This window comes from Lissotriton vulgaris, chromosome 2_1 (assembly GCF_964263255.1).
Source record: "Lissotriton vulgaris chromosome 2_1, aLisVul1.2, whole genome shotgun sequence".
NCBI classification, from domain to species: domain Eukaryota; kingdom Metazoa; phylum Chordata; class Amphibia; order Caudata; family Salamandridae; genus Lissotriton; species Lissotriton vulgaris.
In genome coordinates this window covers 1310032996-1310059648 of record NC_141687.1, presented here as the reverse complement: position 1 = coordinate 1310059648, position 26653 = coordinate 1310032996, and the positions used below count along the sequence as shown (strand labels likewise).

Here is a 26653-nt window from a genome sequence, read left to right as displayed (position 1 = left end):
TGTAAATGCTGGCTTCTGATTCGTAAATAGGCTTGTTAGTGCGTCCTTAGTACCGCCTTGTCTGCATCTGTTACCTCCCATAATGACAGGACCTTTTACTTGGCTCGTTACACAGTCTGCTTTATCTAGTGGGTGAGAACTATTTTGTTTTTCGACACTGATAGGAACAATGGCAGCTGCTTTTTGTATTTGTAGTGCACCCACACAGGACAATGGTGGCCGTTTTTCATATAGAGCGCTATACCGCTCTAACTTGCATGCTGAGCACGGTGCCAGCTTTAGGGACACCACGTTCCGTTACAAATTCTTTTTTTTACTTTCATGTCGATTGCGATGCCCGCTTCATGGACACCGCACTCTGTCTCACATTGCTGACCTTCGGTTCTGTAGAGCATTTGGAATGCAATAGGTCTCACATTTACATGAGTTTAAGCTATTTGCATTGTAAATGACAATACCTTTTATTTATGTTTTGGTTTTGAAAACATAAACAAAAGTCATTGTCAATTAGAATACCAATAGCTTAAACTTATTAAATGCGAGACCTACTTTATTGCAAATGCTTGTTTAATAGCTTTCTCATAGTATACGCCTGGACCGCAAAGTTAGGGGTAAACTTGATCAAGTCTTCTTTACTATCTGGGGAAACCAACTGCTTGATCTATTCCCCTTACTATTTACTTGGACTGATCCCAGTTGCTGTCAGAATGGGCCCTAAATAGATGATTTCCTCGCTCTCAATCCTACACTTCCTCAATGTGAGACCATATTGCTTAAATCTCTCCATAACTTTTCTCAAACGCTGATCACGTTGCTCCAAGGTGTCCCCAAAGACCAAAACGTCACCTTGATAGCCATTGTCACTTTCAAGACCCTCCAAGACCCTCCAATATGTCCTCCATGGCCCACTGAAATGCTGAGGCAGTAGAGCAAACTAAAGTGCATCCTTGTGAACCTAAACACCCCAAAGATTGTGATAAATACAGCGCAGTCTCTAGAATGTTATCCCAGTTCAGTTTAGTGGTAGGCCGCCCGGAAATCTAATGTGGAGTATACCTTTGCCCCCCCTAGCTATACTAGCATGTCAGAGATGTTCGCCAAGTGAAAAACGCATCTACGACTACCTCCGTTTTGAAGCCCCTTAAATCCACACACAATCTAATATCACCGGAGCTTTGCAAGGCAAGACCACTGGAGCCACCCACTCAGAAATGTCTTCCTCTTGAATTATACCTTCCTTCTTTAATCTGCCTCTTTCATGGCCTGACTCATTGCCTGAGGAACACCTCGTAGCTCAATGACCACTGGAATTGTATACTTTTTCAATATTTTCATGTGTGTATCCCATTATACATACCGGTACTTTCCAGTGCTTAATGCTTAGATTGCCAGGGGAAAGTTGCCACCTATAGTCCAATTTTTTAGGTCTCGGTTCTCGAGACCTATTGTCGTTGAGATGCCTCTCAAGGGAGACAGCCCGGGGCACGAGCAGATTGTGGTCTATGGACGTGCACATTTCCTGTCCCGAGGCAAAAGCATGCAGTTTCACTTTCGCGTCGACAATGCACTTACACCAGGCTTTTAGTGGACAGTAAACAACACTGCATTCAACATATAAGTCTTTAAATGTTTTAAATGTAGATATACCCCACTTACCAGCAATTGTGGTGACTTTGCGCTGGTCTCGTGTCTTTATCGGCATACTCCGTCTTGATCACAGGAGCCCCCTAAAGTCTGCATCGCCGCCACTGTGCACGAGCCGCAGATCCAGGAACAGCGCATGCGCCAGAAGCCCTGGCGCTCCTATCCCCCACTGTCTCCTCCCTGGCCCGATGTGAAGCACAGGTGCCGCGATGCTTGTTTTCAAACAGGTCTTTACCCAACAAACTACCGTATTCCCGATTTGCTCACAGACCACTGCACCTTAAATCCTGCCCATAATACATTATTTCGTTAGACAAACTTTTCGCAGCCCACACCCATGCCTTTTAGCACTTTTATTTTACATCACAAGCTCATTTGTGGTGCCTTACCTCACGTATTCCCGTTTGCCTCCTGCTTGCTTTCTCCCTTCCCTGCCGGGCCCTTCTGGAAGGGGTCTGTGTGCAGCACGTGAAGGAGTGAGTGAGAGTGAGGACGGGCGCGTGGCAGGTGCATGAGTTAAGGCCTGAGAAGGCGGCAGAGAGGACGTGGACTCGGCCATGGTGAGAGCCTTTGTTTCATCGCTTCGGGCTGTGTTCAACTTCCTGCGGTTGTCTTTGGTGCTAATTAGATGCGGGTTCCCGCTGGAAAGCGACCGTAAGTAGGACTCCGCCTCCATGGGACGTGATCGCAGGGGGTTTAACATGGGAGGGTGCTTGGGGTAAGATTGTCTTTTGTCGGGGTCAGGTAGAGGATTTCTCCTGGTAAGGTTTTGACCCAGGGAGAGGGGAGGGTGCAGAAATATAGATTTATTTATACACTGGTAGAGTGCGACCCCAGAAAATGAGGGAGCATAGGGAGAGATGAGTGCTTTGAGAGCAGGGCTGTTCACTTGGGGGAGCTTTCAAACTGCGTCACTGGGGGTGGTGGTGGGGGGGATGTATGATGGAGGCATTTTATCCTATTGTTTTTGGGTGCCCCATGCAGGACATATTTTGGTTGGGTGAACATTTTAATATTATTAATCATTTCCTACTAATATGAGCCTGCAAGATGCAAAACGATTAATGAGATATATATTTACATTGTCAGAAACGAACCACAGAAACCAGCGGAGAAGTTAAGAGAGTCATTTTCTCAGGGAAGATGCACGCTTTGCCCACCCCTCAAAACATCTCCGGATGGAATCCTCGCAGGGCATATTTTTGTGTTTTGTATTTGGGGAGGGGCTCCTACTACACGATCCGTAGTTTCACGTTGACCCCACGCTCCCTCTCCCTCAAAGACACCGAGGAATGCGCGTCTGGTCCACAGAGGCACAGATGTCATTCATGTCTCTCACTCTTTCAGGCACTACTTTTTAAGGTCTCACCTAAAACACCACATGCGCTGTCCATTGCAAGACATATTGTTAGCTTATGGTGATCTTTACGCCTGTCTGTGGCTTACGTCATTGTCACTCATTTACTTGCTTCTTATACATTAGTTCTCTGTGCGTTCCTTCGTCATCTTTTGTCTATCCATCCCCTGGAGCATAAACACATTATTTTGTCCTTCCACAGCTCACTTTTTCAGGCACGACTTTTTTCTTTTTATTTAAACATTCTGTGAGTGCATGTGTTTTCAATCTGTATTCTTCATGTATTCTTCCCCCCTCACCCTCCGCTGCACTCCAGGTTCCTCTATTAGCTATGTACTTTTCACCAACATGCCCATGTTGTTTTCTCGCCTGTGTGCTCAACTCTGCTGTCTGTTTTCTTCCCCTCACCTGTGCCCTCCATGTTGCCTCTCCCTCACACCCTCTGTGTTGCTTCTCAGCTGCTAAAAAAAAAAAAAAAAAGAGTTCCCATGATTTTGTTATTAATCCAACTTTGGTGGGTGCCAGCCTATATAACCTGACCGAGTGTGTGAAAATCTTTTTACTTCAGTTCTTTAACCATGTAGCTGTGAGGCGTTACAAAAAACTTTGTCATATCTAGTAAGTCCCAAAGCTGAGACCTATTGGCTTTGCCAAAGCATATTTTCAGTTTGATTAGGCAATCCACAAGAATGCATGTTTTCTGGCTTTCTTGCGTATGTACTTCTCATCCACTCTGTGCCACACCCTGTATTGCTGTCTCTTGCTCAATGTGCCTCCCCCACGCCGTCCTTGATGCACTCCCCCCTCCTCCTTGCTTTTTTGGCCATTTGCTTGTCCATCCAGTTCCATTTTGTTCTATCTCCTGCCCGTTTGCCCACCTCTGCGCTTCAGATTGCGCCCTCTCCATGCCTTGTGCTTTGTTACACCAGTGCCCCCTACCTGCTTAAGAAACAAGCATTTCCAATGCAATAGGTCTCGCATTTACGCGAGTTTCAGCTCTTGCCATTGCAAATAACAATGCCTTTTATTTTTGTTTTCATTTTAAAAACATAAATAAAAGGCATTGTCATATACAATGCCAATAGCTTTAACTCGTGTAACTGCGAGACCTACTGCATTGTAAATGCTTGTATTAATAGAACAATCTAGCTGTAGATGTTGCTATGTTTAAGATTAGCGCAATTTACCAATTATTCAATCAACGGGTTTTATCTGCAAAATAATGTTGTAGCTGTAGATGTTAGATTGACAAAGATTAGCACAATTTACCTATGACTCGATTTATGGCCTTGGATAATAAAATAATGCTGAGGCTGTTGATGTTACTCTGTCAAAGATGAGCACAATATATCGATTACTCTGGGAATTGGTTCTAACAATAACAGAAGGCTATAGCTGTATATGTCACCGTTTCATAAATTAATCTATATTTGTTGTGACGATCATATTTAAAATACAACAACCTAGTTGTACATGCAAATCTTTTAAAGATTAGCACAATGAATCTATTACTCTAGAAGGATTGGCTATAATAATAAAGGAATGCTATAGCTGTACGTGCTGCTCTTCTAAATTTGTTTATTTTTTTAACAACACAATAAGGTTGCTAAGTGTATTTTTTTAACATAGAAGAATTCAGCAGCTATAGATATCACTCTTTCAAAACCCTGCATAATTTATGCGGCACTCCTGATTTGGCATAATGGGGTGTATTAATCTTGCAGCGGCAGGCGTTACTGTTTCGAAGTTTGCAGAATGTATTCAGCACCTAATGTTTGTTTTAAAAAATAGAAGACTCTCGTAGCTGTAGACGTCACACTTTCGACGATCTGCATAAGGTATGCGGCATTTGACCTTGTGCCCTGTGTTTTTAAGCTAGTAGAATCCCGTAGCTGGACATGTTACGCCTTTGACGTTTTGAATAATTTGCGAATCTTAATTTTGGGCTCTTTACACAATTTACAAAACCTTATTTTTGGTGTCTTCTAAACTGACGTTATGTGGTTTAAAAACAGAAGGCTCCTGTAGCTGGAGATGATATTCCGTTCAAGATTTACATAATTTAGAGCACTCTGAGATTGCCACCTCGTGGTTGTAAAAATGGAAGTATCCTGTAGCTGCAGACGTTCATCCTTCACGATAATCATAATTTAATGGCATCTTAAGTTTGTGAGGTGCGGTGTAAAAAACAGAAGAGTATTGTAGCTGGAGATGTGACTCTTTCTAAGGTTTGCGCACTGAATGCAGGGGGGCTGTGCATTATACATGACGGTGACTGATGGCAGCTGCTCTGGGCCTTCACGGAATCGCCTTCCGTGCTGCCCTCTGCAAGAGCGGTGCCACCGCAGGCGTGAGCTTTGTGCGCCCCGGATGCAGCCCAGCGCCGGAGCCTGCTGTCTCGTGAAGGTGAGTTAGCCGGTACAACCCCTGCCGTATTACTCAGTTTCCAAGACCTTTAGGCCGGCGGATCATTAGATTATGGGCCCAGGCCTCACTCTTCCCCCCTGTGCCTCCTCGACGCCCCTCATACTTCATCTCTGCCCTTGTTGGATCTCTGTACCGTGTGCATACCCAGTGCCCCTGGCGGCCCCTGTGTCCTCTCTGAACTCCTGTGCCTCCCTGCTGCCCTTGATGCCTCCTACCTGAACACCGTGCATCCCTCACTCCCCTGCCTCCCTGCTGCTCTTGATGCCTCCTAGCTGAACCCCGTGCATCCCTCACTCCCCTGCCTCCCTGCTGCCCTTGATGATTCCTACCTGAACCCCGTGCATCCCTCACTCCTCTGCCTCCCTGCTGCCCTTGATGCCTCCTACCTGAACCCTGCCCCGTGACGTTGCCCCAATGAAGCTTTCAGGAATCCCAGCGGCAGGGCTCCCGCAGCCGCAGTGCGAGCCGTACGTGTCCAGTCATCGAGGGACCCCCGAGAGCTCTGTTGAGTGGGACTTGGTGGGGGGCGCAGTGCTGGTGCTCGTTCATTGCATGAGATGAGTGGAGGGATGGGGCCTGGGAGAAGTGGGGTTTTCTGCTAAGCTGCTCTTGGGATGCCTTTACCAGTTGCAGTTTCTTACTTTTGCCTTGGTGACTGCTTCCTGTATGCTCTGACAATATTCGGCATGTTTATTCCAAGTTTATTTATACCCCAATGAAGGCTACCGCTCCCAGAATATACTCCGTTCATTAAACATCATGTATTTCAGTGACATGGAGTTACCTAGAAGCAACATCTATCGGCTTCATAGATTTTCCGATATCGGTCATGACCAATCTATGGTCAAAGGTTCTTCATTCCCTTTAAAGCTGAGCACTCATTTACCAAAAAAAGTGCCCCCCCCGCCCCCCCTGCACACCTCTTTGTGACATCTGCTAAAATGCTTTAAAATGTTTTCAGTGTGTGACAGGAAGGGCCGGCCTGGGAGTAGTGGGTCTTTGTTTAGGTCTCTGGCTGCCTCGTGACGCAGGGTGTTTACCTCAGCACCCAGTGATGGACCACTGGGCGCACAGTAGCAAATGAGCTGTCTGTGCCTTCACAGTGCCCCGGATGCTTCTTCACAAGTAATTTTTAAACTATATTGGCTCTTGGAATTATGCTCTGAGGCTCTGTGTATGTATGTGTAGCTCTGTGTGTGTGGCTCTGTGTGTGTGTGGCTGTGTGTGTGTGTGTGTGGCTCTGTGTGTGTGCGTGTGGCTCTGTGTGTGGCTCTGTGTGTGGCTCTGTGTGTGGCTCTGTGTGTGGCTCTGTGTGTGGCTCTGTGTGTGTGTGTGGTTCTGTGTGTGTGTGGTTCTGTGTGTGTGTGGTTCTGTGTGTGTGTGGTTCTGTGTGTGTGTGGTTCTGTGTGTGTGTGTCTATGTGTGTGTGGCTCTGTGTGTGTGTGTGTGTCTGTGTGTGTCTGTGTTTGTGTGTGTGTGTGTGTGTGTGTGTGTCTGTGTGTGTGTCTCTGTGTGTGTGTGTGTCTGTGTGTGTGGGGGGCTCTGTGTGTGTGGGGGGGGCTCTGTGTGGGTGTGGGGCTCTGTGTGTGGCTCTGTGTGTGTGGGGGGCTGTGTGTGTGTGGGGGGGCTCTGTGTGTGTGTGGCTCTGTGTATGTGTGGAGGGCTCTGTGTGTGTGGCTCTGTGTGTGTGTGTGGCTCTGTGTGGGTGCAAATGCAATAGGTCTCGCATTTGCAAGAGATTAAGCTATTGGTATTGTAAATGACATTGCCATTTATTTATCTGTTTTCAAAACCAACACATAAATAAAAATGTTGTCATTTGCAATGCCAATAGCTCTAACATTTGCAAAGGCCAGACCGTTGCATTGTGAATGCTTGTTTTTAAAAGGTTGCAGCTCCCGTTTGTAGAGGCTAGCTCACCTTAAATCCCATATTGCTCTCTTTTTCCCCTCCCACTCTCACATCCAGATTAATCATGATTTCTATTGTCGCATTGCCTTCCTACACATGCACTACTGCATTAGATTCTTACCTTCCTTGATCATATGCTGTATCAATACTCAGGCAGCCTATCTCAATGCTAACTGGAATGACCACTGTAAATATAAAACTGCAAATGCACTTCTTGCCCTTCACTTGTATACTGTCTATTCTCAAAGACACACATCTAAATTTAAATTACAGTGACCATTGTAAATATAGAATTGCAAATTTGATATGTTCACATACTCTCTGTAGAGAGCTTTATCATCCTTTGGGATTACGTCTGGTGTGTAGAAAACCTGAATAAAATTACAGCTCTCATCCTTCTCCGCTGGATTTTTTAATAAAAATTACCACTACCTTTGAAATGTCAGCATACTGATTAGTTAGAAGGAAAAATACAAACTCAGGAACATCGTTTTTGCCACCTTTACGTTTCTTCTTTCTAACCTTGCTCTCAGTGATTTCCATCTCTGGCAGTTCAGCAGCAAATGTGCATTGTTTCCAGTTTCCTTTTCACTGCATCCACATGCTGGGGATATGCAATTGTTTCTTCTTAACCTCATCTCCTCGGTGGGGAGCTTACCTATTCTTCCTTAAAACCATCTGCATTTCCTTTTATTGCCCTTTGTGGTCAGGTAATCATGGAATGTTCCCAGGGTTCCTAGATTTCACTCCAGGATAGATGTTTTGTCTTACTTACTCGTGTCTTGTCTGTCCTTAAAAATTAGGGCATCATTGGCCAGGTCTTGCTGCTCTTTAAGCTAAATCGTTGGTAAATGATCCTCTTACCTCATCTGGAGAAAAGGGAGATAGGACAGTCCAAGTTATGCAGATAGTTCTCCGTCAATTCCGTGTACAGGTTGAGTGGCTCCAGTGAAAGCATTTCAACCCTAGATAGATCCGTTTGATGTTCCCCACTGTACACATTAGTACATTGCCCATTGCCATCTGCCTTTCTTTTATTGCTAGAATCATGTAGCCTAATTCTGCTTTCAAATGGATTGATTCAGTATGTAGGGGAGTAGGATCTGCCTCTTATGGTTACCCCCACTTTTTGCTGATGTATCACTGTTTTCGACTTAGACTGACTGGGATTCTGCTCTCCAGGACCCCAGTCTATCTGCTTTCTCCTCTAAATTGATTGCATGTACTTTAGGTACACTCCAGATTGGATACTGGGGTACCATTATCAATCCCTAGTATGTGGTACATCATGCACCCAGGGCATAGGTACCCCAGAGGCCTCCCAGGGGCTGAAGCATGTATTGTGCCACCCCTTAGAGACCATTCAAAATGGCACCACAGGTCTGCTACTGCAACCTGTGTAAGGTGATGCATGCACCCCTTACTTAGATATAGGCTACCTATATCTATTCTAAAGTACCTGCACATATAAACCTATCAGTCACCCCTATGGCAGGCCTTATCAATCCTGAAGGCAGGGTGCTGGGTTTTGTGTGAAAGGGTGACCCTGCATGAGCAGAGCCCCTATAAAGCCTTCGGAACCTATTCTCCGGGGTGGTCTGTGATGCAGCCAACCATATATACTTAAGTGCATTAAAACCTAGCGGTAAATGCTAACTTTAAAACGGTTGCTTAGAAACATGTTGTGTTTGGTGTCAAACACCTTGGAATCATACCTCCACACCAGTAACTGATTCCTCCCTTCTAGAACCACTACTGTGGGTCACCGGTCTACCCGGTACCAGCTTTCTCGACCTGGAAAGCACAAAATGGATGCTGCCAGCCACTGAGACGAGTCTGCCCTCCTGCTGCTGAGCTGAGCTCGAGCAGGGGAAGGCCTGACAATAGGTGTCCTGTCACAGGGAGATGTGACCACCTCCCAGACAGCCTTTAGTGTATTGGGGCTGAGTGGGTGCACTCTGAAAGTGCCATAAAGCCTGCACTAGGGGCACATTTGGTGTCACCGTGCATAGCCCAGCTCAAACCAGTTGCAGGAGCCATTTGCTCCTGCTCTGGCACAGCAACGGGACAAAGGACATGAGTGTAGCCACTGCTCTGTCCTGCCCCTCCCCTAGGAGGATCCCCAGAGTTCGTCCACCCCCTTCCTTCGATATAAAGTAGGAAACCTGACTTTAGATTTTACCTGGACTAAACTCTGCAAGCAGAAACCAAGAACTTCGACGTCCTACACTTTGCTGGACGACAGAAGAATCTCCCTTGGAGTAAGGGAGTTACTCCCCTGCAGCGAAACGCATCTGACCTGTTTGCATCTCCCGAGCTCCTGAGGACTCTGAAGATTTCTGTAACACAGGAGGTAGGTTCCCAAGCATCTCTCAGGTCGATCTGCTCTCTCACCAATCCGGAAATCAATATCCCTCGTGGGGACTGTGCAACCCGAACCCCTGTGCACTGTGTGCTTTTGCAGTAGCATATGCTTTTTGGCAACCTCTGAGGCGGGGCATTGGGCTACGTGTAGTCCTGACCCAGCGCAGTATTTCCACAGCAGATTTCCGGCCTCCACTGTTCGAGTGCTCCGCAGGCTGGTGCTTTGTGATTCAGCTCGAGGTCCCTTTGCGATCCCTGGTCCGTTGGCCTGTGGGTTCTAGCTAGGGTAACTTTGATTTCCCATGGACTTCTCTGATTGCTCCAGAAGTGCCCTGACTCCCCATAGCTTGGAGAGTCTCCTGGACCTTGCTGGTCCTCACCGTAACTTGTTTCCTTTGCCCGCATGGGTTGTATTTGCCAAGGCTTTTTGGTGTTCAATCCGGGCACTGACCCCTCAACACTCGACACCCTTCGTGGGACAGCTCACCTCCAGACTTTGGTCATCATCGACATCTTCTGGTCCCCTTGGCTGCAGAGTTAAGCATCCTATCTTCACACCTGAAGCACCCGACATCGGTGGGCATTCGTGTACCGAGCCCCTGGTCACCCTGAAGTGACCCAGACCTCCGCTTTCAGGTTCTTCTCACCTTGGATCCAGGCTTGGATTCCACCAGACATTTTTTATCTTCCCGGCAGCTGCACTTCTTTGCATCACGCCATTGAAAGCGACAAGGGTTTCTGACACCACTTGACCCCTCTGCACCCGGCTCCTCTGGCATAGGTAACAATGGTACCTCGGTACTCACAAGGGTGCTGCCCTTAGAACCTTCTATGTTCCAAAGAGTTTGCTAGAAGTCCTCTCCGAAGTGTCCATAAACTGTAATTTTCCATCCGTGACTTTCCCGTAGAGTTGTACGGAACACGCGTCTGTGTTCTCACACTGCATCTGTCTTCTGTGGGCTCCCTGTGTCACTCATCTGGGTGGTTCCTTGGGGTCCTAATGATTCTACGTGCTCCAGGCACTGTGTCTAGTGAAGTCGTTGTTATACCATTTTTTTTGTATATGGTTCGGTCTCCCCCTGGAGCCCACTGTATTTTGTGCTATTTACTGTTGTTCTATTGTTTAAGTATTGTGTGCTTTGTGCTCTAATCTCATAAAGAGGTTAGTAGAGAGTGTTTAATAATAAATACCTATATTTTATATAACACTTGTGTGGTTCTTCTTTCATTTGATTATTCAGGAGGTTCTGATCTGGTAAAACAAGCTGCTTTACATTCCTTAGCCTGAAAGCTGCTCTCCATAGCAACCACTAGGATTGCTTTCATAAAGGTTATCTTTAACCTAATCACCATAAGGGTTGTTTGGACTGGTACAGGGTGTGAGAAGTTGGCCTGGTATGTGATGCTCACTAGTTCTAGTGATCACCTTGTACCATGCCAAGCAACCCTTATGATGATTGGTTGTAAGTCAACCTTATAGACCAGCTATCCTAGTGGTAGCGTGGACAAAGCAGTCTTAGGCTAAACTCTGAAAGGCATGTGAAGCAAGCTGTTTTACCATATACAACCCCCTTGAATACCAATGAAATGACACCACACAGATATATATTGAAAATATATATATATATTTATTAACTACAAATATCCCCTATACTCTTTATGAGCACAGAAGCACAAGCGTTGAAACAAAACACAGTTAAAATACACAAAAGTTGCACAATATGCTAAAATGCTAAAATGGGAGGAAGATCTTTCCGCTATTTGGCCACTAAACACTGGAACGCACTTCCGCTCCACTTGCGGATGGAGCCCTCCGAAATGAGATTCAGGGCAAAATTAAAAACTCACCTGTTCCCTAAATAGTAATGCCTCTGCTGAGTTTCCTGACTCTTCCCCTCTGGATTGTTTTGTACTAGCAGTTAGCGCGGGGTTACACAGTTTTGTGCAGCCAGGCGCTTAATAAATGTTTTATTATTATTATTATTATTAATATGGATGAGCCCTAGGGGCCACCTAAACCATATACTAAGAAAGTGGTATAAGAGATACCAATCGAAAAGGAAATAGGCCTAGGGCCTTGGGAATCGCTGGAGCTGATCGGGACTAGCAGTGACTAAGTCGGGAAAGGCCCGCGGGACTCGGGTGCAGTGTTTAAAGTGCACGCATTCACCAATGCATTGTCTATGGTGCGTAAAAGTTACAAAGTTAGTGTTTTAGGAACCTTCCGAGTGACCTAGAGGAGTGAAACTTTAGACACAGACACTAGAGGTGTGTACCAGTGTAGGACCACCGGCGTTGTTGAGTTACCTCACCCACAGGAACCGGGTGCACAGGTGCGAAGTAGTGTCGGGTTTCGTCACGCAGGTCGATGGTGCTTGGAGCTGAAGATGCTGCAGGTGGCTCGATGTGAAGAGTTCCGGTGGATCCAAGGGTGGATCTGAAGTGATGAAGACCTGAAAGCAGAGGGGACAATGTTCAAAGTCACTAGCCAGTGACTACCGTGGAACCAGATTGGAACCAGGCGATGTCGGGTGCAAACAGGCGATGAGGTGTAGCTTCACTCGGCAGCCACGTGGACACGAAGAGGTCGAGGACGTCCAGGCGTCGGTCACGAGCTGTCCCACGAAGGCTCTAGCTGATGGCGGTGTCGGCAACTTGATCGGAGCAAACAGGCCTTGGCTAATGCAAGCCACGCAGGAATCGAAAAAGGCTTATCACTCGGACAGCAAGGTCAGAGCGGGTGCTCCCTTTTACAGGTGCGAGGGCAAGTCTAGAGCAACCAGACCCGCAGTGTAGATTGTAGGTTTTGTCGCCAAGATGGCCGCTGACCACGTGGCAAGTGGCCAGGATGGCGCGTCGAGTGGCACGATGCGAAAGGGCCACACGCAGATCGTGGAGATGCTGGGGGGCTGATCTTCGGTGCGAGGGCTGCTCGGTTGTGGGGCTTCTCAATCCCCAAAGCACAGCGTCGAGGGTGCCTCGGGTGCTGCGCAGTCAGCTTCTCGGGGGTCTTTCGAGATGTCCGGTCCGACGTCTCTCGGTGCCTCCACGGGTCCCTTCTTTGCAGGGACTGTGGATAGGGCTGTGAGAAGTCTGGGAGTCTGGGTTTCGTCAGGCTCTGGGCTCGGGCTTCGGCGGGAGGCGGCGGCAAAGCAGATGTCAAGTTGCTGGATGGTGCCTGTGTTCACAGGGTGGCCACTCCTAGGCCACAAGGGAGATGCTCTTCAGTCTTCTGTGCAGCAGAATGTCAAAGTCCAGTTGTCTTCTTAATTTCAAGTTGATTCAGGATGATCTGAGGTGCTATGGCACTGCTCCCACTCTTATTCCCAATCTGAGGGGTGGATCACCTGCTAGGTCCCTCCTCTGGGTGGGACCAGGAAGGGGGGCGGTTACACCCCCTTTCCTTTGTCCAGCTCCTCGCCAGGCCTGGGTCTGGAAAGTCCCAGGACCGGTTTGGACTGGCTTATGCACGGGGACACCTTGTGTGCCGCGGGCATGTCTGATTCTATTCAGCCCTGTCCTACCCAATACACAAAATCCTGTCTGGGGTGGTGCTCGCACCTCCCAAGGCAGGAAACCCTTTGTCCAAGCCTCCCTCGCTGGAAGGACTCCCAGCAGCAGGAGGTCAGACTTGTGTCTGTGGTGGCAGCATCCATTTTGTGATGCTGAGGCGCTGGTTAACTTTAACCGGGGTTAAGGCTATGTACATGTTGTGTCCCTCTAGAAGGGTGGAATGCTATCCCCGTCGACAGAACTGTCGAGGGGATAGTATTCCAAATCGTATGACACCTTACTCGACATGTTTTGATAAAGACAAACCAAAGTTAGCATATAACCGCGAGGATTGTAGTGCACTTAAGAGTATATGGTATGGCAATATCCCGGAACAGCTAAGGGAGTTGTTCCCGACAGCTGCAGACAGGCTCAGCTCATGCTAGAGCACCATCTCACATGAAACCACGCACTCTGCCCCAAGGATTGCAGGGTCCTTCCATAGGAATGGCTTATAGGTTAACATGTGTCCAGTTAAGGTTAGATATAGGGATACTATATCTAAGCAAGAGGTGATTACACCAACTTACCCCAGCTGAGTGATCAGCCAGTTGTGTCAAATATGGAGGCCAGGCCAGGTGTGGCACAATACATGCTGCAGCCCCTGGTAGGCCTTGGCTACACCTATGCCCTGGGTACCTATGGTACACTGTTACAGGGGCCTATAAGGTGAACCAGTTCCAATTGTGTATGCACCTAAGGTACATGGAGTCCATTTTAAGGAGAGATCAATCAGCCTGGGGCCCTGAATAGCAGGATCCCAGGCCAACTATGTCAAAAACCAGCTAAACACCAGGCAAAAAGTTTGGGGGTAACCATAGTCAGATATCCACCTTCCTACACAGGGTGCCCATTTAAACTAGTGGACAGTATATACCAGGCCAACTTCTCACACAGTACATGCCAGGTATCATTTCCGAATGTTGTGTTTAGCTATGTATACCTTATTTAGTTAGCTGCTAGGGCCCCATGTTTTGGGACCAAATTCCATTACTGTGTCTAACTTTAGGATGGGTTTCCCAATCTTGGCTCTCTCACTGAGAATGCGTCAGTATAAATGAAAGTAAGTGCTTGATGAGTATCAACCCTTTCAAATAACATATGCTTCCAGTGATTGATTCGTAGCAATGTACAAAGCCCCCCAAGGAACGTCAATGACCTTGAAAACTCCAAAAATCATCTCTGTTGCAATACTTTAATGCCAAAGTCCACCCCACAAACCTTTTCCCTATATTTGTAGACCCTCCTTATATGCTGTTCACTACATCTCGTTTATGAATGGCCACTAGTGCTATTCTTTTGACTTCATCCTTGTAGACTATAAGTCTCTGTTTTTCAGCCTCCCTCCAATCACTGCGTGAAACCTGCACTATTGTTGCACCATTTCCCCTGTATACGAGTTTCTCCTGCTGCTGGCAGAAGTATCCCTATTTTTCTATTGGTGATTCTTGTAGTAATACACAAATTGCGACTCTTCTGTGTGTTAGATCTAGGTTTATGTTTGAAACAAATGTACACCCACGTAGTGCAAGACCCTAACTTTATTCAGGATTCCTCTTTCCAGAGCAAAACTTGAATCCTCATGCCAAGATGTTGATGCCATTACTTCTGGCTTATTAACATTAATGGCATGCTTTTTCCTAGTTCAGTAAGTTGCTAACGCCAGCAGCAATGGCCTCCGAGTATTTGGTGTCCTGGCTAGGAGCATGGTGGTGTTTAGAAGCAGGAGGGCTGAATGCATGTACCATTCATTAATGAAAAATTAAAGTGGAGTGGGGCAAGTACAGAGATTTTGTAGACTCGTTGCTGGACAGGAGAAAATACAGTAAGCCCTCCACCACCCTCCTCTTCACATCTTCCCTACTGTGGACACTTGTGGAGTTGTTTTTGTGTAAGACCATGATCCCCCAATAGATATGGGTGTAGACCTACCTCCTTCAGTCACCAGCAGTATGTGGTGATTGATGGTGTTGAAAGCCAAGTAGGTAATAACCAACAGCCAGCTCCCGCCTACAGACGTAATTTCAAAAGGGATTTTAGATGCAAATCTTCCCATACCAATCTTGAGTCCACTTTTCAAGGCCAAGTTGTTGCCTTACCACCCTTCACCCTGGGGTCGAGGATGTTAGCTGGAGGCAATACCAAACTTCTAAGAGGTTCACCACAGATATCGTCCTATGGTGGGTGTTTCATAGTACATCCCCAACAGTCAACATTCAGTCTGAACTAGGTGTTACCTCTGTAACTAAACCCTTTACAGGCAGGGACCTACTCCTTGGTTTATGATCTGATGCATAAAATCTGGCTCATTTTTCAGAAGTGCCATGCGTGTGTTGAATTAGGCCGATTAACTCCCTGGTTTGCTCATCATTAAGACCTCATTGGAAGACCGGGTCTCTTCTCACTGAGGTCTGGGATTCACCACAGTCTGTTGTGGTCCTTCGAGAATATTAAGGGGTTATGTTTGCCATTAGGCTGCCAAAAGAGTTGAAAGGAAGTCACTATGCAGCTTCCAGAGCTATGACTCTCCTAGTCCCAATCCTTGTTTCCACAGCCTTTATACGTGCTTTTAGATGATCCAACAGTCGGTGGCTTCTTTGTGAGGGCTAAAGGTAAATTGTAGTATGTTAAAATGACATTGCAAATGTAAATGTATTTATGACTCACAATGTCAACATTTCAGGTCTTTGAAAGTGGCAAAGAATAACAGGCCGATGCAAAGAAGCATGTAACCCTTTTCTGCTATTCACGAGCATGCAAACCAATGGTTTGCAAAATCTCAGACGGTCGCAAAGCATTGAAAGATGTGGAAGGAAACTTTAGTTTCAGTTGCATCTGAAAATGCAGAGATTGGAAAAAAATCTGTGACTCCCAGGATACTGTATCCTAATGCATAGACTTATAAAAATCAGTCACATGTTCAAGGTTTTTCAATTCTGTAGCGAGAAGGTGCTGGGTGTGCATTTGAGAACAAGAGTGGAAGGCCTTTAAAAGTATCAGCATAAGAACAGATTTTCTGCAAAAGCAACATCATTCTGCTAAATCCTAGCTTTGGGTGCCAGGGTCCGTTTCACATCTCATTTCAGAAGGGTTGGTTAAAGTATGACCATGAAACCGTGGATGTTGCAGGTTATAATAATTAATCATAATTCAAGCTACTTTGACAAATGTGTCTAACTTCCCGTATCAGTCTTCCAGTATTCAAATAGTGCAAGCTGTTTCCGATTTCCCTTTCAAAAAAGCTGCTAATTTGGGGGAGTGCAACTCCTGTCCCTTTAAGTGATGAAAAGGCGGGATTTTTGATCTTGCATTTGATTACTCTAGATCTAAATCCCCACTTAGGTCGACTGAACCTTTGTTGCCTGTCATAGAGTAAAAAGCAATCCACTACTAGTTTAAGCAAATCAATAATTTGGCACGACTCTGAAGAACCACTTACCACGAATCAGTTTTAAAGTTTTATTATAAAGCCAAAGTTAACTGGAGATACAAACATCTCAATAAAAGGTTCATCAGGTATACTGGTACCAAAACAAACATAAATTCTCTGAATGATCTTAGGCAACAGAAAAATATCACCAAAACCAGCTCGAAAATCAACAGGTTTACAAGAATAGACACAAGTTGTAATTTAAGCGTCATTTACAATAGAGAAAGAATCAGGTTAGACTGTCCCTACACTAGACTAAGTGACATCCCTACTTAACAGAATCTTGAGCTAAAAAGGTGTCAGCCGTGGTGACTTCCAAAGAAGTTCACTCACTTTCCCTTAGTTTCTGATGTAATTCTGTGCATTGCAGTCATGCCCTCTCTGCCTACCCATCCACTCTCTAAGGGTCCTCAGGCCATCTGCTCTAACTCCCCCCCAGGGTGCTATCCCTAATACAAAATCACAAGTACAGTTGAAACGCCCCTCAGAGACGCCCCTCACCTACACCTCTCACGTGGTTTTGGTTCTGGCTTCTTCCATACTGATACTCCTCTGGGCCTCTTGTTAGCGTTGACCTTGCTTCCCAGGCTTCTTCTCCGCTCGCCGGTACCCCCCATTAAATTCCTGGATCCTCCTCCAGGCATGTGCCTGTCTCCCCGGACAGAGCTCTATTCATCACTCTCTTGATTGGAACCCCCTCGCACCTGCAAACAGACACCCATGAATTGGGCCCCAAATTCCGACCTCCAGTTATCTATTCAGGTCGTAAAACTTCGAACATGGTTGGCAATTTATGCTTAACGAGACTCGATTTTTAACTAACACGTGCAGATCAAAGAAGCAACTTTATCTTTCCAGGCCTACTAAATTACTTTGCAAGAGGCCTGCACTCTGTGAACCTTTATTTCTTAAAACTAAAACAAGTTCTACTTAATACACTCTGATTATATGTAACACTTCTACAAAACATGATTTCTAACGCAAAATCAATAACATTCTATATAATAGCAGTAACAAAATAATCCATCTCATGTGATCTGCAAAGGCACGTTTTCGTTCTTCATACATTGCCATGAGGCCTGCACATTTCTACGTTTAACAGCATTACATTTTCTTCTGCAACAGTCACATAACATGGAGTCTTAACAGCACTCTAACATTTCTAAACATTACTACATTAGCTTCACACTCTATAATATGCATTCTACATTGATTAAACACTCATAAGTGTATGTAATTCTATATATTTTCACACTTCTAAATGCTTTAACTATATTCGTGCATCTAGCTTGTAAATATGGTGCACTTATACATTTTTTCTCAACTTGCGCTCTCTCAGTGACAAGAGTTCCAGTACCGCCACATTGCACTGTGAATGCAATAATGGAGCTTTGCTTTTCTTGGCAGTCCCCCATTTCTGCATTCTCGTCTAGTCTCTATGCTATTTGCAGAAGGATCCTGCCTAACTAAAAAAGCTGACCCATAATATTTGCTAATCCGCCTCACCATCCTGTTTGCACTATGCCGGATTATTACATTATTCACTGAGCGAATGTTTTTCCCCCTGTATTTTGATGTTCTGTATAACGTTTATTTGTATATACATGCTCAAGTCCTTAACCGCCTCTAGTATTTCACATTTACTGTGATTAAAATACATTGATGGTATTGTGAAAATGGTGGGTTCCCTATAATATTGATACCGATTTATATTCCACAGAATATTGTTACCTACATGGACATTGTTGATTACATTTACCAATACTCCTGTCCGTTTGGGTGCACAGGTTGCCCCTGTGTAGTTGAGAAAATTGGCCAAGTCACAATGCAGATGCTGTAGAAACATCCCTGGCATGAGAGGTGGCCTGCGATGGGTTGCCTGGCCACATTTTGCCCACGATTATTTATTTCACGAGTGTTCTAAACTTGATCTTTCTCTCCCGGTGAGGTCTTGCAGGACTGGGGTTAAAAAATAGCAGAGAAATTGCATAGAGTTCTCCACAAATAAATATATTTTGTGGATAAATGTATACTTGTAGAAGTAGAAACGGCATACGTTTCTGCAAAACATGTACTGTTTTAAATGTGTTATCTGTATTTGATTTCCAAGGAATGCACCTCATTTGTGTTTCTTATTCCTTAGAATTCGGAATGATTTCTCTGATATTTGCTGCGAGCGTGGCTTATTTTCCCATGCGGCCTCCGGTCCCTCCCAGCGTGGCTGCAGCGAGCAGGCGGCTCAGTTACAGGAGCAGTATCTGGAAACTCTTAAGGTATGTTAACCTGCACTGTAATGATGTTGGCATTCATTTGACCTTTTTTATTTAAAAATATGTTCTCTTCGGTTTTGTCTTAGTTCCTTTAAATTGGAATTAAAATAATATCGATTGCAGTGGCAAGTTATTTTCCAGCGTTGTTAGAGTAAATGAATTACATACCATTAATACAGAATATAGCACTGTTAGGTTATTACGTTTGTGTTATAATTTACTTTCTCCTTTAAGTAATGTTTAATACATTGCATCATTCTGTGAGTAATGACATTCCAATGAAAACTGTGCCAGTTGCTGAGCTGTTGCTGTTGGTGGTTGTAATTAATAAACCTACTCTTGAAATCTGTAAGAAATGAGTACTTTTATCACTGGCGACGAGGACCTATGCTCGATTGGGGACAAGCTCTTACAACCATCAACTCCCCTGCGTAACAGAAACTTGGATTTTGGTTTTCATTGTTTTCACAGATTTGGAAACCTTTATTTTGAAGATATTTATTTCGGATTGACTATCTTGGATTGCCCTATTGTGGCCACAACGTACATTGCCTTGCCGTGAAGGATTGTTTTTGATTCATTTTGATATTTTTTTTTAACATCGCACTGGAGAAGACTGTGGGCTATGGTATTTAATTGTACCTTACGTTGATGATACTCAATGACTGAAGAAACGGTGACTGTCCGATGTAAGGCACCAACTTTAAGTAATTTTTACATTTTTGGCTCAAGTTTACTTACTATTGTAAACACCGTTGGATTGGTGTCACGTCTTGTTTTCATTTGATCTTCCTGCATTCGCATGCCACTCCAAATGAAATCGCGCAAAGGAATCCAGCGCGTGTGGTCTGGTCTGTTGCTTCGGAAGTGATCGCGCATAAGCTATCGCGTGACTTCAACTTTGACCCGACGTCCTCATGCATAGCGCATGACGTCAGAGACGTGGTAGCCATTTTAGATTGACTCAATTGCCGATTTCAATTCACCCGGCAGTTTTGTGATAAAGAAACGGAAAATTGACTGATACTTCATTATTTCGCATGTTGGAATTGAATTAATTGTAATCTGGTCACGCTGTTGTGTGAATTTTCTGACCATTCAAAAGGTGAGGTTTCGTTTATCATTTTTTTTGGATAACATTTTTTTTTCTCTATTATCCATCCTTTGTGAGACATATACATTTTTTCTTTTGGATGAACTAGTGGAAAGTATATAGATATTCAAGATTTCATGTGACTCATTTTATCTTTACCTTGTGACTGTATCTAATGTATCTTTACGATGACTTCAGCTGCGAGCATGTCACAACCCCCACCTTTTCTATCTGATGAAGGGGAGCCAGTTCTTCCATGGAAGAGATGAAGACATTTATTCGATTCTTATTTGGTGGCTATTGGGGGTGAGAAGTTTTCTGCGTTTAGGAAACAAGCAATTTTATTGCACAATCTAGGAGTGGAAGGTAGGAATACTTACGATAGTATGGATCTTATACCTATTGGTGGAGCAGATGGAGAACCAGCAGACATATATGAAATGTCCATGACTATGTTAGAACGTTATTTTGGCCCAAGGGTTAATGTTGTTCTGGAATGACATAGGTTTTTCACGCATGTACAAGGTCCCTCTGAACGTGTTGGAACGCACGTAGCTGGTCTTAAAACTTTGGCGTGTACATGTGATTTTGGAGAACTGTCCGAATCACTTGTGAGAGATCAACTTGTAAGGTGCACAAACAGTTCAAGGGTTCAGGAAAAACTGTTATCAAAAAATCCAACTTTGAAGGAAGCTTTGGCTATTGTAGAGGGAATGGAGAATGCTTCCTCTTGGGTTAAAGAAATATGGAAAAATAAGAAAGAAGGAAGTCACTTGAGTAGCAACAGTAACAGTAAAAAGAAAAGTCAAGACAATGTACACATGTTGGAAGATGGTGATATTATCGATGAGTGTCCTGAAGGAGTTGCCAGAGTGACGACTGGTTTGAAAAATAAAACTGCACAAAAAAACCCTCAGAATCCTCACACTCAGAAGAGTATTTTGAACAGTCAATCTCGTCCTTCTTTCAGTAGAGAGTCTTCCTTGAGCAAGGAACGTGATTCTGGTCAACAACGTTCTGTTGCACATCAAAGAATACGTTGTTATAGATGTGGCAATTTTTCTCACACTTCAAACTTTCCTAACTGTTATACAAAAGACTGCATGTGTAATAATTGTGGTGTTAAGGGGCACTATGCTCGCATGTGTAAATCTGGCAGGAAAAAAGAAGCGGGTAATGATACTACAGACATTATATGCACTGTGGTAGTATCAAATGTGAAGCTTGATGAGAAAAGCATTGATTCTGAACAGATTTTTATGCCATTTTGTGATGTTGGGATTGATGATTATGTGTTCAAACTAATGGCAGATTCAGGTTCTCCTTTTACCCTAATTGGGAACAAAATTTGGGATGAGGTTGTGGGTTTTTAGAATGTACCACTCTTGCCTCCTGACATCGCTCCCTTAAGCTATGCAGGGGCCAAAATTGATATTCTAGGATACATAGTGGCTAAGATCACATTCAAGGGTAAAGTGACCACTGGAAAAGTGTATGATGCTGTAAGGGGTGACAATCTCCTTGGGTGGAGACATCAACATGATTTAGGAATAGTTCTTAATGCTGGCGCCAAAGATCCTCAGAACTAGGTAATGTTGTTGGAAGAATTGCTTGGTAATGCTTATCCTCCGACAATTGGCAGAGTGTGTGATTTAAATAGATATGTCAATGATTATTCTAAAGTATTTTCGGACACACTTGGATGTTTAAAAGGGTTTGAACACAAAATAATCCTCAAAAAATTTGCTAAAACTTGTGTTCATAAAGTCAGAAAGGTAGCTCTTATGATGGTTGAACCTTTGAAATTGGAAATTGATAGGTTGTTGAAGCTGGGAGTAATTGAGGAAATTGAATCTTCAGAGTGGTTGAGTCCAATAGTTTTGGCACCCAAAGATGGGGGAAAGTCAGTGAGAATGTGTGTGGACTTGCGCGGATTGAACGAATGGATATGGGTGGATCGCCAACCACTACCTAACATTTCTGAGTCCATTAGTGTGTTGAAGGGAGCAAAGATCTTTAGTGTGCTTGACCTTTCATCGGCATATCATCAAATTGTTCTGCACAAAGGTTCGAGACATTTGACATCTTTCGTTACTCCTCTGGGAGCTTACCAATTTTTGAGGATGCCTTTTGGGTTGGCCTCGGCTGCGGCATGTTTTCAAAGGGTGATGAAAATGGTTCTTGGGAGTCTGGGTAATGTGATGTTCTTCCAAGACGATATCTTGATGTATGGGAAAGATGAGTGCGAGTATGAGAAAGTGTTGAGATCTGTGTTGGACAAGTTGGAGGAGAGTGGTCTCACAGTTAAAAAAGAAAAGTGTCGTATTGGGTTAGAGTCTGTTACTTATCTTGGACACGTGATATCTGGGAGTGGCATACAACCAAAGTTGGAGCTTGCAGAGAGTATTGTTAAAGCCCCTGCTCCAGAAGATAAAGACCAGGTAAAGTCATTTTTGGGAATGGCTGAATTTTATTCCAAATTCGTCAAGGGATTTGCAAGTGTTACTGAACCCATAAGAGCCCTTTTAAAAAAGGGTGTGAGTTTTGTATGGTCCAAAGATTGTGAGGAGGCTTTTAACACTATTAAGAAATTGGAAAAATACCGACTCTGGGTCACTTTGATTCCAAATTGAAGACCATCTTGACTACTTTATGCCAGTCTCAAAGGTCTTGGGACTGTACTCTCTAAAATGGTGAATGGGGAGGAAGTGGTTGTGGCTTTTGCTTCAAGGGCCCTTAGGGAAGCAGAAAAGAATTATTCTTGTATTGAAAGAGAAGCGTTGGGAGTATTTTGGGCTATTTATCATTTTAAGTTTTATTTATGGGGAATTCCATTTGTTGTTAAGACTGACCATCGTCCCCTTGTGCAAATATTTTCATGTCACCAAAATGATCACATGACCCCCAGGTTGAAAAGGTGGAGTGAGGGTTTACAAGAATATAACTTTGTGGTGCAATACATTTCGGGACAGAATAATAAGCCTGCTGACTGCTTGTCATGTTTACCCATAGAGGGTAAACATGTTTTTGAAGTTAGTGAGAGTGTGAATTGGGTAATTGAATCATCAATATCTAAGGATGAATGGTTGAAGTGTGTTGAGAGTGACAGCATTTTTCAATCTCTAAAAAGAGTCATAACAACTGGCTGGCCTAATTATTAAGTACTTGATGACAAGTTGAGGTTGTACTGGACTGTGCGAGATAAACTGACCTTTTGGGAAGGCAATTTGATGAGAGGTGACAGGATAGTTCCACCAGGTGATTTGAGGGAAAGGATAGTCAATTTGGCTCATGAGGGTCACTTGGGAAGGAGTCTCACCAAAGCACGTGTTAGAGAGAGATACTGGTGGCCTGGAATGGACCGAATGGTTGAGTCGATAGTGAAAGAATGTCATTTGTGTGCTGTTAATGACAAGTCTCGCACCACATCTCATTCTCCTCTGTCTCCAGTGGAAATTCCATCTGCAGTTTGGACTAAAGTAGGACTTGATATTGAAGGTCCTTTTGAATTGATGCCCTCGTATGAAAGATTTGTTATATTGTTAGTAGACTATACCTCAAAGTGGGTTGTCTCAAAGTGCATGGGGGTAGTCAATTCTAGGTCTGTTATTGAGTTTCTTAAGGATGTATTTGTTTCAGAAGGTGTTCCTAAGTACTTAGTTACAGATAACGGGGTGCAATTTACCTCTAATGAGATGAATGTTTTTCTTAAAAATCTTGGAATTATTCATCAGAAAACAGCTCTTTATTCTCCCCAGGCCAATGGTCTTACAGAGAGGATGAATAGAGTGGTGAAGAGTTGTGCACAACGAGCTCTGGAGTCTAGGGTTTCGTTTAGTGGTGTGCAGAGAGAAACATGGTGGGCACATCGCACAGTGCCTAATGCTATTATGCAAAAGTCTCCTTTTGAGGCCTTAAGAGGAAGAATAGCCAGTTCTAAACTCAATCCGGCTTGGCTTCCACTGAAAGATAGTGGGAATAGTGTGGAAGGTGATTTGGAAGATGATTTGAGAAGGAAGGAGGTGTTAACTAGGTATCAAGAGAGATATAAACAACGGTATGACAGTAAAATAGGTGTCAAAATGAGGAAGTGGAATGTAGGTGATTGTGTGCTAGTTAAAAAATCTAAACATGGTTACAAAGGCACTTCCAATTTTATTGGCCCTTTTATCATTGTCACAGTAAAGACAAATGCTGTTACTTTAGACAATGGTTGCACTTGGAACATGTCCCAGTTGGCCAAGTGTACTGAACTGAAAGAGTGCAAAGGCCATTCCATGGACACTTCCTCTAATTGGGATTTGAGTAATAATTCGAGAAGACCAAGACATCTGCCTGGAAAGTTCAAGGATTATGTTATGTATTAGCAAGCCTTGATGTTTTGTATTAATAAGTTGATATTGGTCTTTGTTATTTTTAGTTCTTAAGGTTTAATTTTTTTAATTCATTATTATGTAAGGGGAAGTGTTATAATTTACTTTCTCCTTTAAGGAATATTTAATACATTGCATCATTCTGTGACTAATGACATTCCAATGAAAACTGTGCCAGTTGCTGAGCTGTTGCTGTTGGTGGTTGTAATTAATGAGCCTACTCTTGAAATCTGGAAGAATTGAGTACTTTTATCAGTTTTTGTGTGTATATTAGCATATGTATGCATGACATGACTGATGGCAAGGTGTCGATACTGAGTAGAGTAAAACACTGGGAAGCGAGTAGTTGAAACTTGAATTGTGCTGCAATTCCTTCGATATTACACGATTGAGGAGATTTAAGCTTTGAGTTCCGCTCTTAATACTTGGGAAGCAGGTAATGACGATTTTGGCGGCACCGTCACGATGTTGGTTTAGCAGTGGCAGTGGCGAATCGTTTTTCCCCTGACAAAGGGACAGTCCTTCCCGAAATGCAATGGCCGAAGACTCACCAGCATTTATACAATGATTGTTAAAACACTGATTGTTTTGTAACTTGTTTTTTTTTATTTAAATGAAAAATTAAATGATTATGAAAAGTTTGCGATGTATATGAAGCGTATGAAATCAAATACTGCTGAACAGTTCACGCAAACATATTTGATCGGTTGTTAAATGAAGTATATCAACATAGCAGTGCAGTGCATGCTTGAGTCCAGGTGATGAAAACCTGTCCACTACATAAGGTGTAGATACTGCCCACCATATCTGCTATTTATCCATGTTTGCTCATGATGTTCTGTTTTCCTTTGCTCTTTTTCTTTCGCAAAAAGCTTATCAATATGTTTCTCAGCTGACAGCTACCGCCATGCAAAAGCAAACAGTCCGGTTCCAGCCGGCGAAAGCTGTCAAAGTGCTCCGCCCACTGGAAGCAGAGGTTGGATCTCTTTCCCTGCCCGCAGACATGCGGATGGGAAGTAGAATAAACTATTGCCTCTGCATGCAAGGAGCTGCTGGAAATGCAGCTCCCTGCATGCAGGGGCAATAATGCAGCAGCAATGCCGGCTCCCGAGGAGGCGTGGAGCCAGCTGGGACCGGAGGGGTCCTTGAGGCTGCACACTGGGTACCCTGGGTGAGCTCCAGGGCACCTAGGAGACATGGCCGGGCCCCAGGGGATGGGTCCTTGGGGCTGAATTCGGCTTGTGGAGGGGAGCGCCTGGCCCTCCTCTCCCATCACATTTCGTCCAGTGAACCAGGGGATTTTGATTCTAAGTATATTAAGGTCAGGCCCCGGGGAATTGGATCTCCGTGGCCGAAATCGGCCCGGGGAGGGGGTCCGTGCAGCCTCCCTCCCCCATTCAGTTAAGGCCGGCCTCAGTGGATGGGGCACTCCTTCACTCAATAAGGCAAAACGGAGGACAGAAAAAAAGAAACAGAGGACAAAAAAACGGAGGTGAAAAGGCAAAACAGAGGGCACAAAAGAGCAGAAAAGTAAAAACAGAAGGTAGAAAAATAAGCAAAAACTGCAAAATAGAATGTAGAAAAACGAGCAGGAAAGGCAAAACAGAGGGCAGGGAAAACGAGCATGATAGGCAGAACAGAGCAGAGGAGGGCAAAACAGAGAGCACCCCCACACCCACTCAGACTCGCACACCTGCTCACAGACCCACTGAGACACTCATCCACCCACTCACAAACTATGCATGGGCGAATTTTGCGAATCTCGCGTTCGCGAATTTTGCGGATTTGCGAACTCGCAACCCGCAAAATCAGCGAATTCTCGCGAATTTGCGTATTTTTTTTTTGTGTTCGCGCGGGTTTCTGCCAGTTCGCGAGGGTTTTTTACAATTTCGCAAACGCGAACTTACCTGTCGGGTCGCAAGTTTTGCGAACTTGTTGTTTCTACGTGTCCAGCCTGTTTGGGACACTCTTCTTCATCACTGCCACTCTCTGTCACCACTGCCAGTCTCTGACTACTCATGCCACCCTCTGGCCCACCCATGCCACCCTCTGTTTCATCACAGCACCCTCTGGTTGTCCAGTGTACATTATTGTGGCAAAGCAAAGCACACCTTCCCTGCCTCAAGTGACCTGAATTAATTTGGGGCTGATTAATGTGTCACAGAATATTTTTTTAGCTGGCACCTGCTTCCTTAGTGCTTCCTGATTAGTGATCTTTTGCACTTGCTAAGT

At 44.5% G+C, this 26653-nt stretch overlaps 1 protein-coding gene across 2 annotated transcripts in view; it reads left to right on the top strand.

Annotated features, from left to right (window-relative positions):
- SLC49A4 (solute carrier family 49 member 4) overlaps positions 1–26653 on the top strand; it is a 530561-nt gene that overhangs the window by 223608 nt on the left and 280300 nt on the right. For both annotated transcript variants that reach the window (XM_086957070.1, XM_086957071.1), the window contains exon 4: positions 18829–18958. In XM_086957070.1, the coding sequence (XP_086813196.1) occupies positions 18829–18958 (130 nt within the window). The remainder of the gene's footprint in view (positions 1–18828; positions 18959–26653) is intronic.